At 39.9% G+C, this 15,474-nt stretch overlaps 1 protein-coding gene across 1 annotated transcript; it reads left to right on the top strand.

Annotated features, from left to right (window-relative positions):
• Positions 1-695: 695 nt before the first annotated feature.
• tm2d2 (TM2 domain containing 2) lies at positions 696-14,942 on the top strand. The gene is made up of 4 exons (XM_005940111.3): positions 696-1,071; positions 1,399-1,489; positions 1,582-1,697; positions 11,170-14,942. Exons 1-4 carry the CDS (start codon positions 839-841, stop codon positions 11,381-11,383), a joined length of 654 nt encoding a protein of 217 aa, XP_005940173.1. The 5' UTR covers positions 696-838; the 3' UTR covers positions 11,384-14,942.
• The last annotated feature ends 532 nt before the right edge of the window (positions 14,943-15,474 follow it).

Here is a 15,474-nt window from a genome sequence, read left to right as displayed (position 1 = left end):
CAAGCATGACTGGGGACATAGTACTTTAGTGACTTGTGCTAAAATAAAAGTAATTTACTTTTAATGTATTTATCCTGTGTATATATCAATGTGTTCTATGGTAGAGGGGGGTTAAACATACAAGAAAATGGTTTAGAAATAAGCATTAGACAAGTTTTACACTAAATATACCATATTATGTCATTAGGACTCAAATGGCACCGAATAGTAAGAATGACCCAGATACGAGTTGAGGAGCACCCAAATGAAAATTCTGACTTGGATCTGTCATGATGAGCCTGCTCTATCCATGTATGTTTTTACTGCATCTGCAGTGTGTTTGGGATCCCTTCAGTGTTCCATCAATTTTGACATGGTCCCCTACACCACAGGCCGAAATAGAGAGCCAAACCACGACAGAGCCTCCGCTGTGTTTTACAGATGCAACTCATTGTTGTATCTCTGTCATTATGTTTTTATATATATATAATAATATATATATATACTATATATATATATATTAATTATATATAATATATATATATATATATATATATATATATATATAGTGACATAGAAACATTTGTGCATAAACTACCTAAAGCTATATCGTACAATCAAGACATTCTTAATATTATCATATTAGGATATCAGGATATACACGAAGCCAATTTGATTTTTAAAAAAAGGAGCTCAACGGAAACGACTTTCATCTCCGACGCTCATTGATGACGCCATTCACACGAGACGGCCATCGAGATCTGACAAGATCCAAACAAACATCTTTAGCTGAATGTGGCTAGCCAAATGTTACCATGAACAGCTTTGAGGAATAGCTTAGTAGTGTTTGGAGTTGACAATGATTTCGGTCAGCTATATTCTGATGTGCGGACAGTTCCTGCTGCTATTAACGGCCATATTGTTACAATGTTTGGAAGGAATCCACTCGCAAAATTCGACGACAACGGAGACTCCTGCTTCTTCTCCCGGTCCGGTTTCTACTTTGCTCCCCTCCAGCGAACCGCCCGACAGTGCAAACTATACGGATCTCGAGTACAAACCTCCGTCACCCGTTGTCCTCTGCAGTTATCTGTAAGTAACTCAGATGCTGTTAACTGGAAGTAGCTATTAGCATGTTAGCATTGGGCAATGCTAACTCTAAACTGACACAGGACTACGTTTATAAATATGTCAATTCATACCTACTTACGCACCAGTAACACTGAACTGGAAGCACCGCATTTCCCCTCCCAAACTTATTTTTGGTTAGAAAAACATTTGTTCATAGATTACAATATAATATCTTCAAAACTCGGGCTGTCTTTACACATTTCAGTTTGGCTTGACTACACACCGTAGTTTCTTTGAACTATACCTCTGTGTCTTTTGCTTTCTTTCTAAATTCAATGTGTGGTGAAGACCGGAGGAATTCATCTACTGTCAAGACCCTGTGGATCACGCGGGCAACTACACTGCCTATCAGGAGATGGAACATGTTGGTTGCATCGGGGTAGGTATTGTTGGTGTTTAGGACATTGTACTGTTAGTTAGTGTTGAGTAATCGAGAACATGTCTGACTTTGCGCCTTTTATCTCTACCTAGTGGGGTGGCCAGACCCAAAAAGAGGTGAACCACACACGGGTTTTCTGCACTGCACTCGATGATATAGAATGTGCCGGACCCAGAGAGTTCCTCAGAGAGAATGTACCCTGCATCAAGTAAGAGATGCCACACTGGATAAACAGCTGTTACCTCATATAAAACCATCTTAAGTTCTCTGGGTTCATTTTAGAGTGGATCTGCATCATATTTAAATGTTCAAACATTGCCTCTGTTTCCATATGCATCCAAAATATGTAGAACAAACAGATTGTTGTTCAGTGAATGTAAACATGAATCAGCTGCTTTGCTCAGTATTTCCATTACACCAGAACACATGAATCACTTGGGCTTTGATTTACAGTATGTATGTTGAAAAGAATGTCTGTCCAGGTTTTTAGTTATCCAGGTCATGGTAGTCTTGAGAACTTGAAAAACGAAGGCCGCTGCACTTCAGGTTTATGAAGAGTTTTCACCTCTCATCCAACAGGCTTCTTCAGATCTAAAACAACAAGCTGAGCGGGCCAGCTACTTAACTCTTAGTATGGTTGCACCCCTTTGGAGATGGTCTCTGAAGGGTTGTTGACTACTATTGACCTACTGTTGAGCATGTGAGTTGTCAAATGAGCCAAAGTATTTAAAAGGATGTCATTTTTGTCTCCAGGTCCAATGAGTCAAACCTCTGTGAGACATTGCCACACCCCGCCATCATGTGAGCTATTAAGGTCGCCTGAAGCAAGTTATGAGTGGGGTCAAAATGCCAGAAAAGGGATCTTAAGACTGCACTGTAGGTGGCTCATAGCTTCTATATGAGGCTCCTTTACTTCTCTCAAACCTTACTTCTCTGTCCAAAATGCGAACATTGGCATTCTGGAAAGAGTGACCTTTATCCTTTAGATGCAGATGTACAGCTGAGCCTTGTCCTGTTGAGATGATTCTATGAATTTGTAGCTTGTGTTTGGGTGTTTTGTCTGACGGTGTTGTTAGGTCAGAAGTAGGCGGTATAAACGGTATACGGTAGAAACGATATAAATTTGGCCAACGGTAGAGATTTTGACTATACCGCTCTACCGCGATAGCACATGTTGATGGTGTCACCAAGCGGCGCCTGTTTTGGTCGAAAGCATTGGAGCGGCTGCAAACAATATCATCTGCAAATTATGCCGGGCGACAGTAGTAGCAAAGAGACGACGCACTTTTGGAATATGGGGAAAGCCAAAAACTTTGCTTCCTCCACTTCCGTACCATTGATTCATTAATGCTAAATTCTCTCGCAGCTGCTCTATTCCCATGTTCTTGCAGTATGTTAATGACTAACCTCGTATTGTGAATGGATTATCTCAGTTGTCCTCCTGACTGAAGTTTGGTCCGTTTATAGCATCCTGCCATGCAGTTGCATTTGTCCCTAACCACCAGAAACCCTACGTTAACTTTTATCAAATGGAAAAATGTTAGCGTTCATCCTTCAGCTTCACTGTGCTAATGTTATGCTAATGTAGCTGTTTTGCTAGCAATCACGTAGGACATCATTATACACCAGCTAGTCCAACTTCAGTAATTCTACAAACATCACTGCTGTTTAGTTTTCTCTCTTCATTTATGTTGGAAGTAATAGCAGAGCTGTGCGTTTTAATTTTTTCAGAAATCTCTCAGTCAGAACATGGCATATCATGTTTAGCTTACCAAAGTCGTACTAGAACATTTTTTGACAGATTGCTGCGCGCCGTGTGCTGCATAAAATCGGTTTCAGGTCAGTAAGCACAACCAGAATTCATACATAAGGCACACTGTCGATTTTTGAGAAAATTAAAGGATTTTAAGTGTGCCTTATAGTGTGTAAAATACGTTGTACAGAAGAAAAGAATATATCGCGATATATATCGTTACCGCACATGCTTCAAATTATACCGTGATATGGATTTTAGGCCATATCACCCAGCCCTAGTCAGAAGTACATTGCACTGGAACCCTGTTTGGCAGCAGCATGCGAGGGAGTCATTTTTAACCCAGGGCAATCCAGTATATGAATGTCATTCTTGTTAATCTGCATGTTTGGCTTGATTTGTACGCTGGATGCCTTTCCTGACTTGCCCCTCCTGACAAGTCAGTGTCTTTCATGTAAACTATGGGTTTTAGTGGAAATCTAGTAGCGACCAAAGCAGTCACGAGGAGGTTATCGTTGCATCACCTTGTTTGTGACCAGTTTCAGCACATGATTGCCAGGGTGTTGTGCAGTAGTTTGTAGTCCGTACATGGGTAGCATGTGTTTAAATATATAAATGGCTGCTCCTGAGTTTCCCCTATCTGTAGATTTTTTTTTCCTAGTTTTACTCTACTGTAGAGTTCTCACATATGGTCATAGTTTTTGATATTTACACCTAGGGCTGTGCGATATGACCAAAATCTCATATCCCAATATAAGACATCTATCGTCCCGATAACGATATAAATCACAAAAATTTAACATTTTCTGTAAATTCTGTGAATCTCGGGCAGCTCGACTTGCGTGAAGTGTTTCCAGCTGGGCGTCATGTACCTGGAGTCAAGTGTTTTAACCGATGCATGAAACGATGCATTTTTAGACATAAGTTGTAACAGCTGCCGTTTTCTTTGTGAGTATTTATTACACAGCATGCTGCGGGGAAAAGCCTGTTCTAATGTTTGAGTCTAAGGTTTATCTTTTAGCACCTGGCGGCTCTTTTTTGCTTCTCATCCGTAAATACTCTGCATACTCTTTCACATGATTCTTTTTTTTTTTTTGCAACAGGATCTTGAGCTTTATTGTGAAAGGTTTATGTGGAAAATAAACAAGCGGACAGATTAAGACAGAATCTGTGTCAAAAGCATAGATGTTCCTGCTGACTAATTTCCTTGGCACCTAAGTGGGACAAAAAAAATACAACACTCTTAACATAACCAAGAAAACACTGTTTGCTCAATTTTCACTGTTTACCTAACAGATGAGGTTAAAATTATCTTTGCAGTGATTCACTTGTGAGCCATTTGAAACTGAAACCATTAATTTCATTTTTCAATAACCCGTTTTTATTTGAAATACCACTGAAATGTGTGCTACCTCTTACTGTGAAAGCGTTCTACATTGGTTTGCTGAGTGTAGATGATGCTGGCAGCTCTACAGCAGCAGGCTTCTTTCCTTACTGGCTAACATCTAACAACTCCTGTACAGAACATGGTTAGCCTATCCTCTGTGGGTAGTTGTGCTAGTTTACGCTGATACAAACTACATACTAGTCAGTGTATGCAGAACCAAACTTTCTTTCTATAACACTGAGCAAGAAGGACTGTGCAATCTGTGGAGCTGCAGTCCTAGCTAGTAGCAAATGGTTGGGTAACATCTTAGAACCAAAGGTGAACTAGTGTTATAGGTATCTATCTGGACTGCGCAGTGAAGGAAACTTAGGCACAGGTTAAAGTCCAAAAAAATGATTTTTTTTATTTAACCCAAAAAACATAATTGGTTAACTCGTGCAAAAAGAATCAAAATCTTGGGCCCATAAAATAGGTCAAAATAACAGAACTCTACTTAAAGTTGACAACACTACTGATAACTCAAACAAACTGACCTAACTTAACGTGACAAAGCTTAAACTTAAATAGTGGCTGATCAGCCCACAAAAAACACGAGAAGGGGTAAAACACACAAAACCTAACTAAACCTAACATAATGAACTCCAATTCCCCCCCCATGATCCCGAGTTATGGCATGAACCAATTTGCAGTCTTCCTTTGAAGCTCGCTCCGCCCCTTTTCCACCTCTTGGCTCCTTAATTAAGGGACTGGAACAGCTTCAACTAAGGTAACTCAGAAAACAAAAGATTAATCATACATAACAGTGTAAACTAAAATGTGCGCACTTATTTTAGAATGCAGTGTTATGTGGATATGTGAATTAATTCAAAACCAAAACCAGTTTTTTATTGTCCTGTAAATTAATTCCTATATTTAAAGACAGACAAATGTGAATGCAATGTTATGTATAAGCCTCTACACTAACATGGTGGATATTACCACTGTGTGGCTATAAGGGCAGCCATCACAGGCGGGGACAAAAAAAACCTGAACAAACATCAAAATCGTGTTTGTTCCTGTGCGCTTTTCCTACAATAAATGCTCAAACTTTTGATGAGTTGTGATAAGGACATTTATTACTTGCTTTACTGAACTTTTTACTCTTATTCATTACTTTTATTTTATTGCCTTAATGGACAACAGCCCTGTGGTAAAGTGCAAACTGCATCCAGGACAGAAATGACATCATTATGCTGCTAACACAACTTTGGTTCTTGACCCCGTACCAGCTGATCTCCCACAGACAGTGATGAGCAGTCAGGCTTATATCATTGTAGCCTCCACTTCTACACGTATATCTTTATACAGTGGCGATCACAGTGAAGCTTCTCAGATGGTTCTAGTCCCAATGCATTGGAGGTCATGTTTCAGAGTATCATGAAAGTAATGTAACGAGTAGTGTAATAAATTGTTTTCTTTAGTGAGTAATTAATAAGTAATGTACTGCATTACTTTTCAGAAAAGTAACATATTTTTGCAGTACTTTTTTTTTTTTTCTATGTTTGTCTTGTGTTGCTGTTGTCTCATTGTTGGTAAATTACTTTACTTGCTCTTAATTTGTGAAGCACTTTGACTGACATTGTTGTTTTTAAATGTGCTATATGAATAAATTTTGATTTGATTTGAACTCTGCTGGGGCTCCAAGGGATCCAAAAATGTCAACTTACTGTATACCAAAGATTGACTAGTCAGTGGCATCACCCGAGCCATGAGAGTGTCTCCCTCACAAAAATCAAAACCGCCCTTTTTGTCGTCTGGGGCTGGGCGCTCATGTATGTACCGGCTCACTCCTGGTGGCCGATTGGCGGGGCCTGGCGCCTGTGGCCCGGCTGGGCCCCTTCCGGGGGGTGGGATGCCCTCAGGCCTCTGGCCTCTGGGCCTGAAGCTCGGTCCTCTCTGGCACAGCTGGCTGCCGGCAGAGCCCGCAGGCACGCCACTGCAACCCCCTCTGGCCTCTGCTCTATAGCTGCTGGGTGACCTCTCGTTTGGGGCTCTACTCAGCTCTTCCCAGGAGGGTGGCACGGTTCCCCCCCTTTTGGTGGTCCTCCTCGGGTCCTTGTACTCTGGGGCCTCTGGATATCTGGGGCCTGGATCTCCTCCATACCTACTTCATAGCCTGCGGGATGGGGCTATGGCTCCTCACACTCCCTAGCAGATCGTTACATGGAGAAACCTTTGGAATACAAGCATGCTGATCCACACAGGTATGCACACAGGTGTACACACGGGTTTACACACGGGTGTTCACAGACGCGGACTACACCTTTCTTGGCTGCTGCCTCAAAACACATTGTGCGCTGTCTATCTTGCGTGCTGCACAATATCGTTTAATATTTAGTATCTACTGTTATCGACTGCTAGCTAGTTTATTGTGATGGTGCTGTTTTTTACTTTGTTGCTCTTTTTGTTGTTTGCTTTCTCTTCTGTTTTTTTTCTCCATACAGGTGATCCAGGTGTTTTGTTTGTTTTTCTTTCTTTCTTCCCCCCTTTCTCACCGTCTCTTCTCCCCTTTGGTTTTCTTTCTCTCCCTCTCTTTCTTTCATTCTTTCTCCCGGTCCTATCCTCCCAGTCATGTCTGTCCTATTTGTAGCAACCGAAAATAAAATAAGTTCATAATTATAATAAAGGTCAATCAAATGGACCAATATGGCAAGGCCATGATGATCCACTTGGTAAAAGAAATCCACTTGGCATCTTTCTTGGCCTTAAGACAACAATTCTGATGGCTAAAGATCCAAACGGGACACACAAAAAAACCCAAAAAAACCCGCCCTTTTTGAAACCCGGCAACGAGGGAATTGGCTGCACAAAAAACAACACCGTCGTCCCAGAATCTGACAAAAACTCATACATGGCATAATGGGATATTCGCCCGTGTTGCTATAACGACCCTGCGCACATTAGGTGGTACTCTATTGAAATGGAAAACAAGTTCAGCCAATCAAACTACTAATGGAAAGGGGCTATGAGAGAAGCCAGAGCCAGGGATGATGGTTGTGCTAGACTGATGTTTTTGTATGACTAAGAGGCTCCATTTGAAAATGTAAGACTTGAAGGTGTTTGCAGCACCTGAAAGGTTGTAGCGTTGCAAAAAATCAATTGACTTCATTTCTGCTATCTGGGTGATAAGGTCTGGCTGGCCTTTAGTTTCTGACAGACAGAAGGAAATTGACACACAATGGCATGACCTCAGTACCTAGCTAGGATTAACATTATCAGAAGATTACGATTTCTTAGCAGCTGTGCGGTGGTGTTGAAGCCAGGACTGGAGCCTCAAATTGTTATTTAAATTAGACTTCAAGCCACTGATCAGGCATGATCTCTTTCTGTCAGACTCTAAGGAATGATTAACATGCTATTCACACACCTTCATATGTCCAAATCAGAGATGAAACATCTAATTAATCAGCTGACAGACAGGAAGTGAATTGGCACCTAATTTGAAGTCAGATTTTTTTCAGAAACTACCACAGCCATTTCCTTCAGCCTCTCATAAGAGAATGTTTTTCTTTTTCACATTATGAACTCTTTGGGTTATTTATGATCATGATTAAACTTGCGGCATCTTAAAATGACAGATTCACAGTTGATAAATAACAGTTAGTTACAGCTCTAACCAAAATCGTATTTTGAAGGTGTAATGTAATATTTATTATCTGCAGCTCTAAGTTATCTCTCAGTGAACAACCTGACCCTTAGCGCCAATATCTTGATAGTGTGGCATGAAAAGCATATATTTATATCGTTCTTTGCCCCTTTAGAGATCTTCTAGCTGTGAAGCTTTGAAATTCAACATTTGTTTTAGATAACATTCTGACTAATTTAAAATTATTGTTCTAGAAATTGAATTGCGCAGTCTTACACTACAGGCTACATTCACAAAGACGTTCCTACAGAACATCACACACCACCACGGATACATCGGGGCAATTTGGAGTTCAGTATCCTGTCCAAGAATATATTGACATTCAGACTGAAATTCAAGCCGTGATTCAAACCCCTGACCTTCCACTAGAGGATGACTCACTCTGTGCCTGGAATAACAGTTGTTTACACAGAATTAAACGGTGTCTTGAGACCTTTGTTGTGTTTCTCGGGCTTTTAATGAACTTTTTAAAAATGTATGTATGCATATATGTATTTATTTATTGGTGTGTATTTGTCATCATCTTGCGGCCGCTGAAACCAAGCAGTAACCTATGGACCTGAAAAATGAAGCCAGTACACAAGGACCAAAAAGGGCATTTTCTTCTAATGGCCACTTGAGGCTGACTCCAAAATTGAGTCGATAGCCATAGACTTCAGAGCAGGGTTTTAATAGTTTTGCAATTTTCATTAGTTTTTATTTTTATTTAGTTTTGACTTCAGATTTTCAATTTTATATCAGTTTTAATTAGTTTTTTACCAATCGTTTGCTAGTTTAATTTAGTTTTTATTTTTTTGAAAATCCTTAGTTTCAGTTTAGTTTTGATTAGTTTCAGTTATAGTTTTAGTTGTGTTTGCAATAATTAAGTGTAACAAAATCCCAGTTTCATCATATCAGTCATGCTCTTCTGCTTATCCTTGGGTATGTTGCTATTCCAGCTACCATACCCTGCACCCTGGACAGGTCGCCTGTCTGTCGCAGGGCTAACACGCAGAGACAGACAACTCACGTTACCTTTAAATAAATAAATAAATAGGCAGATGAACAACCATTGATACCAGGCAACTATAAAATGTATATCTTGGCCCCAATGAGACTATTAACTCTTGCAGCACCGGGTGTTCGTAATTTTGGTTCAAGTGAATTGATAAACTTTTTGAAGGCAATTGACTCACACAGTTATGTAGATATCCCCGTCCTGTTGTCTCGGGATGCATCACGCTGCCTTGCCTGGGGTTAGCTTCTGTTTTCTGGGGATGAGGGTTGAGTGTGCTCCCTTCTCAAGGTAAGCTAGGTTAGCCTTCTTGTGTGAGCTTTTCAAGTGCACTTTAAGGTTTGTGGGATTTTTTTCCCTTTAGAAATGTCCCTCATAATTTGTCTCTTTCCACTACAAGACACTTGCTTTATCCAAAACACAGTCATATTCAAAGTAATCCCAAATTGGACTCTGGCGCTTTCTCCCGACTTTTCCTGACATGATTCTGCGCGTGGACGGAGCAGCAACACAGACGACTCGACTAACGTACTGCCACCTGCTGGCATAATGAGACAGCAAGAAAAAAATCTGGAAACTAAACTTCATTTTCACCCTTGACTATTGTATGACACACACACATCAACGAAAACTAAACACATTTTTGCTATAAATTCAGTTAATTTTAGTTAGTTTTGTGAACACTCATTACAGTTTTAGTTAGTTTTCCTTTTTTTGTTTTTATTTTTATTTCCGTTAACGAAAATGTTTTTTCACTTCTAGTTTTCGTTATTTTGTTAGTTTTCGTTAACGATAATAACCTTGCTTCAGAGCCTGACCGATACTACACATATGTATCGATACATATGTGTAGTTATTTATTTCCTCATGTGCACTCTGCCTGACTTTGCACAGACCAGCTGGTTGTTGTGGTAGTGTTGTCTGACAAATAACATGGTCTGCTCTGTAGTAGATGTTTGTGCTGTGGTTTTGGTCAGTGAAATTGGTGTACTAGTCTATTAGCAGCTGTACGTGTCTGTATGTTATGTAGTTTGTGGATCCTGCACATATTCATTACCTTATTAGTCAGAACTCCACAATCTCACCCAGATATGGTCACTTCTTGATGTATACATTATTTTCAAAATGAATATGATCCACCTTGCCTCTTCAGTAATTTTCTCCACAGGAAGGATTTTAGCAATTCAAAATCAAGTTGCTCTCATGGATCTTTTATAGAGGAACGCATTTGTGCTTTAAAGACCTTTTCCACAGTGACAAAGCATAGGCTCACCACTAGATGGCAATGTTTAGCCATAGGATCACAACTTCTTTTTGCCCTCATAACTTCACATCACACACAGCATTCATGAGCACATCAGGCTAATCTCTATAGTAACTGCATAGACATCAGACATTTGCAGTGAACGGGCACAATCAAAGCAGCACCTGTACAAAGACTGTGCTGCCTCCCAGGCTTCGGATGAACCAGGCTCAAATGCTCAGTTTCCCCCGTGCCTCCGTCCACCAATTATACAATACAGAGCAGGTGTTTCTTTTATTCTGTCCGCTCCTTGTAGATCACAACTGCAGGTTGTCTACACCTTTTCTTTTTAATCTTGTGGCTTGTTTAATTATTATGATTAAAATATATATCTGTTTATGTGTTTGTTTATTACCTTCTTGAGCCATATGGGGCATTCACAAAGGATGAGATTGTCGTAACCAGACTCTGTGAAATGTCAGTAACTTGCTGCAACCTGAAATAAAGTGAACTGATGCCGATTTAAACTCTTTCCAACTTTGGAACCTGGCTGAGGTCCAGGTGTGTAAATGAAATACATTTTGCAACTCATCTAAATTCTTGCCATGTGTTTTACAGATACACTGGACACTACTTCATCACCACACTGCTGTATTCCTTCTTCTTGGGCTGTTTCGGGGTTGATCGTTTCTGCCTGGGCCACACAGGGACTGCGGTTGGGAAGCTGCTCACTCTGGGAGGCCTGGGAATCTGGTGGTTTGTAGACCTAATTCTGCTTATCACCGGTGGACTGATGCCCAGCGATTATAGTAACTGGTGCACATACTACTGAGAGCGACAGCAAACCGCAACTAAGGACTCTGGCCACTTTGCTGTCTGATATTTATCAGCCTAATAAGGAGGACTCCCAGGACGTGGCCTCTGCCTGAGTTGGCTTACTAGAAGTGGAATCGGGGACCTCCTGAGGGCTCCTATGGGGTTCCCAGGAGCTCCAGTGAAAAAGGAGGAATAATTTGCTATCATTAAAATAAATTCAGTTCTTGGAGAATGCATAAAACTCAAGGCTTTTACAACAGCTACAGTGATGGTGGTTTTTCCAGTTTCCTGATTTCTCAAAAAAGGTCACTTTCATGCTTGTAGTTCAGTTCATTTTGTCCGATATGAGTGGAACAATATGATTCATTGTTGCCGTTTAGTTCTGGTCTGCTGGAATGGGCTTCTGTTTTTTTTATTTTGTTGAATGTCATCCTGCATCCTGAATGTCAGTACCCACAATGGAGAGAAAGATGAGTGTAGCTGGTTTGTTACACCCACTTTCTAATCAAGCATACAGATTCACATGGATTAGGACACAAGCACAACATGTTATATCAAAGGGTTTAGACTTGCAGCTTTCTTTAGCATTGATGCTCAGTAGATAGGCTTGATAGAAATCAGTTTGCTTTCACAGCACAGGCTGCCACCAGAGTTCATTTGGAAGCAAACGGAGGCCCCATGATCCAAAGGTTGCCTCAACACCACATCTGTCCGGGCCTGGGTAACAGTTTCTGCTGCCTGTTTGGCTCAAAAGTGTTGTTAAAGCTGGTGCAGGCTGAGATTTCATGAGGAAAGGACAATTCTGGTGGAGGTGTGAACGCAAAACTACCAAATGGAGGATTTTATGGGAGTTTGCGTTTTAGGCGTGTTATACTCTCATTTAATGTACTCAAACATGCTCACAGTTTTGTGGAAATCCAGAACTTACAGCAACGGTGTGTTTGTTTTTCACGGTGCAGACAGCATGAACTCTTAATTCTGAGGACAATTCAGTTCGTTTGTGATTTACGAGTATTTCATTTTTGATGTCTTTCATTGGATGTTTGGGCCGCTTTCCTTGTTTATGCGGGCGTCTACAGTTTAAGTTTCTGGACTTGTTTATGTCATCCAGTAAAGACAATGAACCAGGCTCCTTTCTTTGTTGCTGTCGGGAGGACAAAGTAGAACTATCAGTTATGGTTCAAGCATAGCCTGTATAAAAAATTGACACGGTCAGTCATGCCACCCGTTTTGAAGCCTCGAGATGAGGCTTTTTGGCCATCTTCATCTTGATGTTTTAAAGCTGGGTGTGCGGTGTGGATCGGACAAATCACACACTTATTGGCTGCCAACTTGTTGTTAATCAATGAGCATATCTCAGATAATCCTGCTTTCTCAAATTTAGGACTAAATATGACCCAAAATGAGTGACTGAAAACATAAACTCATCAGGAAAGTGTTTGACCCTCGGCCCTCACCTAGGTATTTTCCCATACACTGTTACAGGACCAGGAGTACATATGGACCCGCAGCCTTTGCCCCCTCATGTTTGCTCATCCATCTTTTATATGGCCTACAGATATAACCCTACATCAGTCCTTCAGCAGTGTTGGGTGTATCGTGTTGTAAAGTGCAAAGTCACATATTAGAGTTGGGTACTTTCAGCTGCCCCTTATCCATTCCCAAAGCAGTACATTTTACACCCGATTTATCCGAGCTGAGGACCAGCACTAGGAGTAGCTTGTGACCCCCTGGCTGTGTTTGTAGCTCCTCTTCCATGTAAAGTGAAGGTGTTAACCAGTACACCACAGAGGCATTAGAGAACTACTGTTCACATTTTGAAGAAGCACCTGCAATAACCCGTCACTCTGAGGGAAATGAGGTGTGTTTCTGGTTATGTGGTAGAGCACAAGCTGCCACTATCAGCTACATTCAGAGTTACAGTAGATTACACTCCTAGATGTATAACTAGTGTACCCAGACTACATTCAAATAGAAAGGTTTATTTTTTTGAATGCAGAAATATTCTAAAGGTAATTAGTTTTCAGTTGTTAATGCTGTAATTATGCAATATAACAAGTTACTTTTAGAAGTAACATTACCCAACACTGGACCTCAGACAGAGAAAGCATAAATCGGTCTTTACAAACAAGTTAAAGTACATCAGCACCGGTGACCACGTGGTGTCGATGTGTCCTGGAAGCCTTGTATATGCTATAAATGTCTCAGGAATAGAAAATTGAAACTTCAGTGTTGATGTATCCTAAATTTGCAAGTTCTGTGGCTCGGTTCATTTTGTTGCCTATGTGACTTACAAACTGAACACGAATCTTCCATTCCATAAAACACTTAGCAGGTTTCTTCTCCTGAGGGCAACATCATACACAAGTTATCACTTTTTCCCTCTGTCAAATTACTCGACAGACCAGAATTGACCCTTCACTTGCCTCTTCCACCAGAGCTGTCTGAATTCTGTATTTATATATTGCAGGTTTTTTTTTTTTTTTTTTTTTTTTAATATGTTCTTTCTTTACTTGGAATGATTAACATCGGAGCTCCAAGCAAGCAGCACAGCAGGCATGGACATGCACAGCAGTCCTATTAGTCACATTTCAGATATCGATGTAGCAGTCTTCTGTATTAACTCAAGGTTCCCTACTTTTGGAAGGGGAAAAAAAGTCTGCTGTGTGGAAGCATTTACCTCCAAAACCTCATCTCATCCGAATGTCTTAAACTGAAACAAATTTTGATCTCCATTGACTTTCAGGAGTGAGGCTCAGGTCTCACATTAAATATTCAAATCTTCATCTCCCACTTTGTTAAATTTCTAATCTTTACCAGGACCCAGGGTTTATGTGCTGTTCCATAGATAGAGCTCATTTCATTACCTAAGGATATGTGAAAACCCTCTTAGCTCTCATCGTAAAAAGTTGAAGAAGACCCCATCGTCAATGTGACGACTCATCCAGCAGCAGGAGTGTGCTTTCAACAGGCAATATATTTTCAGCTGGCTAAACATCCTTTGTAGAGTGAAGCATTAAAACACTGCTTTACATAATTTAATTTTCCACTTAATTCATAGAGTGACGGTTTATATGCCACTTAAAAAAAAGATCTGCACACAGTTTTTTCCAGGTACCATATCTCTCTTTTAGTGTGATGTCCTCCTTAAAGCTCTGTACACTTGCCCTACATTAATATGTTTTGAGACACATATTTTCTTGAGTTTTTCAGCCTGTACAGATATAGATATTGTATATGATATGGATCCAAATGATGGAAGCATCACCTGAGCTGGGTGTTAATGTTATTTAACTTTGATCCACACATTGCTAATTTATGTCTGATTTAAAAAAAAGAAGAAAAAAAAAGAAAAAAAAAAAGATGAACTCATCGGAATATTATTGGTAGTGTACATTGTTGAGACCAATGTTTACTATAAGACGTATTTTTCTTTTCTGTACTCTTAAACCTTCAAACCAGGTGTGTGCATAGGAGGTCCAATGTTCCCTTTTCTGATGGTGTTAAAAAAAATCAAAACTTTCTCATGTTTTCATTGTTCACAGTCCTTATTACCCAATAAAAATTATCTGGGACATGGTGTTCTTTACATTCATTGGAGTCTAGTTAGTGTTGGGGTAGAATGTCAGTAAAAGAGTGTGTTGCCTCCTCTCAGTACTTTGCATTTTGACTGAGGTTATAGATTTGGCATGATTAAAAAAACATTTTTGATATTATCTATGGTTTCAGACAATTCAATTCAATTTTTCAATAAAATTTTATTTATATAGCGCCAAAACACAACAACAGTCGCCTCAAGGTGCTAGGTTTCAAACATTAGAAATACGCATTAATACTATAAATATTACACATATAACTACATAGTACTATTTTTTTTTCTATCAGTGGTTTAGCACAGTGTTTCAGCAAACAAACTACAGGTACCAGTATTTAAATAATTTTGTATTATCTTATTTAGTCTTGTTTTACTGTATTTGACAGGTGGTCATAAAACACTTCATCAGTTTTGCTGACTTTGGTTTTATTTATTTATTTTACTTATGAAATAACCGGATAGCCATAGATTTAAAATGTTAGATAATAAAAACTCCTCTCATCTACATCAGC

The sequence above is a fragment of the Haplochromis burtoni genome, unplaced genomic scaffold (genome assembly GCF_018398535.1).
Source record: "Haplochromis burtoni strain Fernald_Lab_line unplaced genomic scaffold, NCSU_Asbu1 Contig_286, whole genome shotgun sequence".
NCBI classification, from domain to species: Eukaryota; Metazoa; Chordata; class Actinopteri; order Cichliformes; family Cichlidae; genus Haplochromis; species Haplochromis burtoni.
This window is presented reverse-complemented; position numbering and strand designations above follow the sequence as displayed.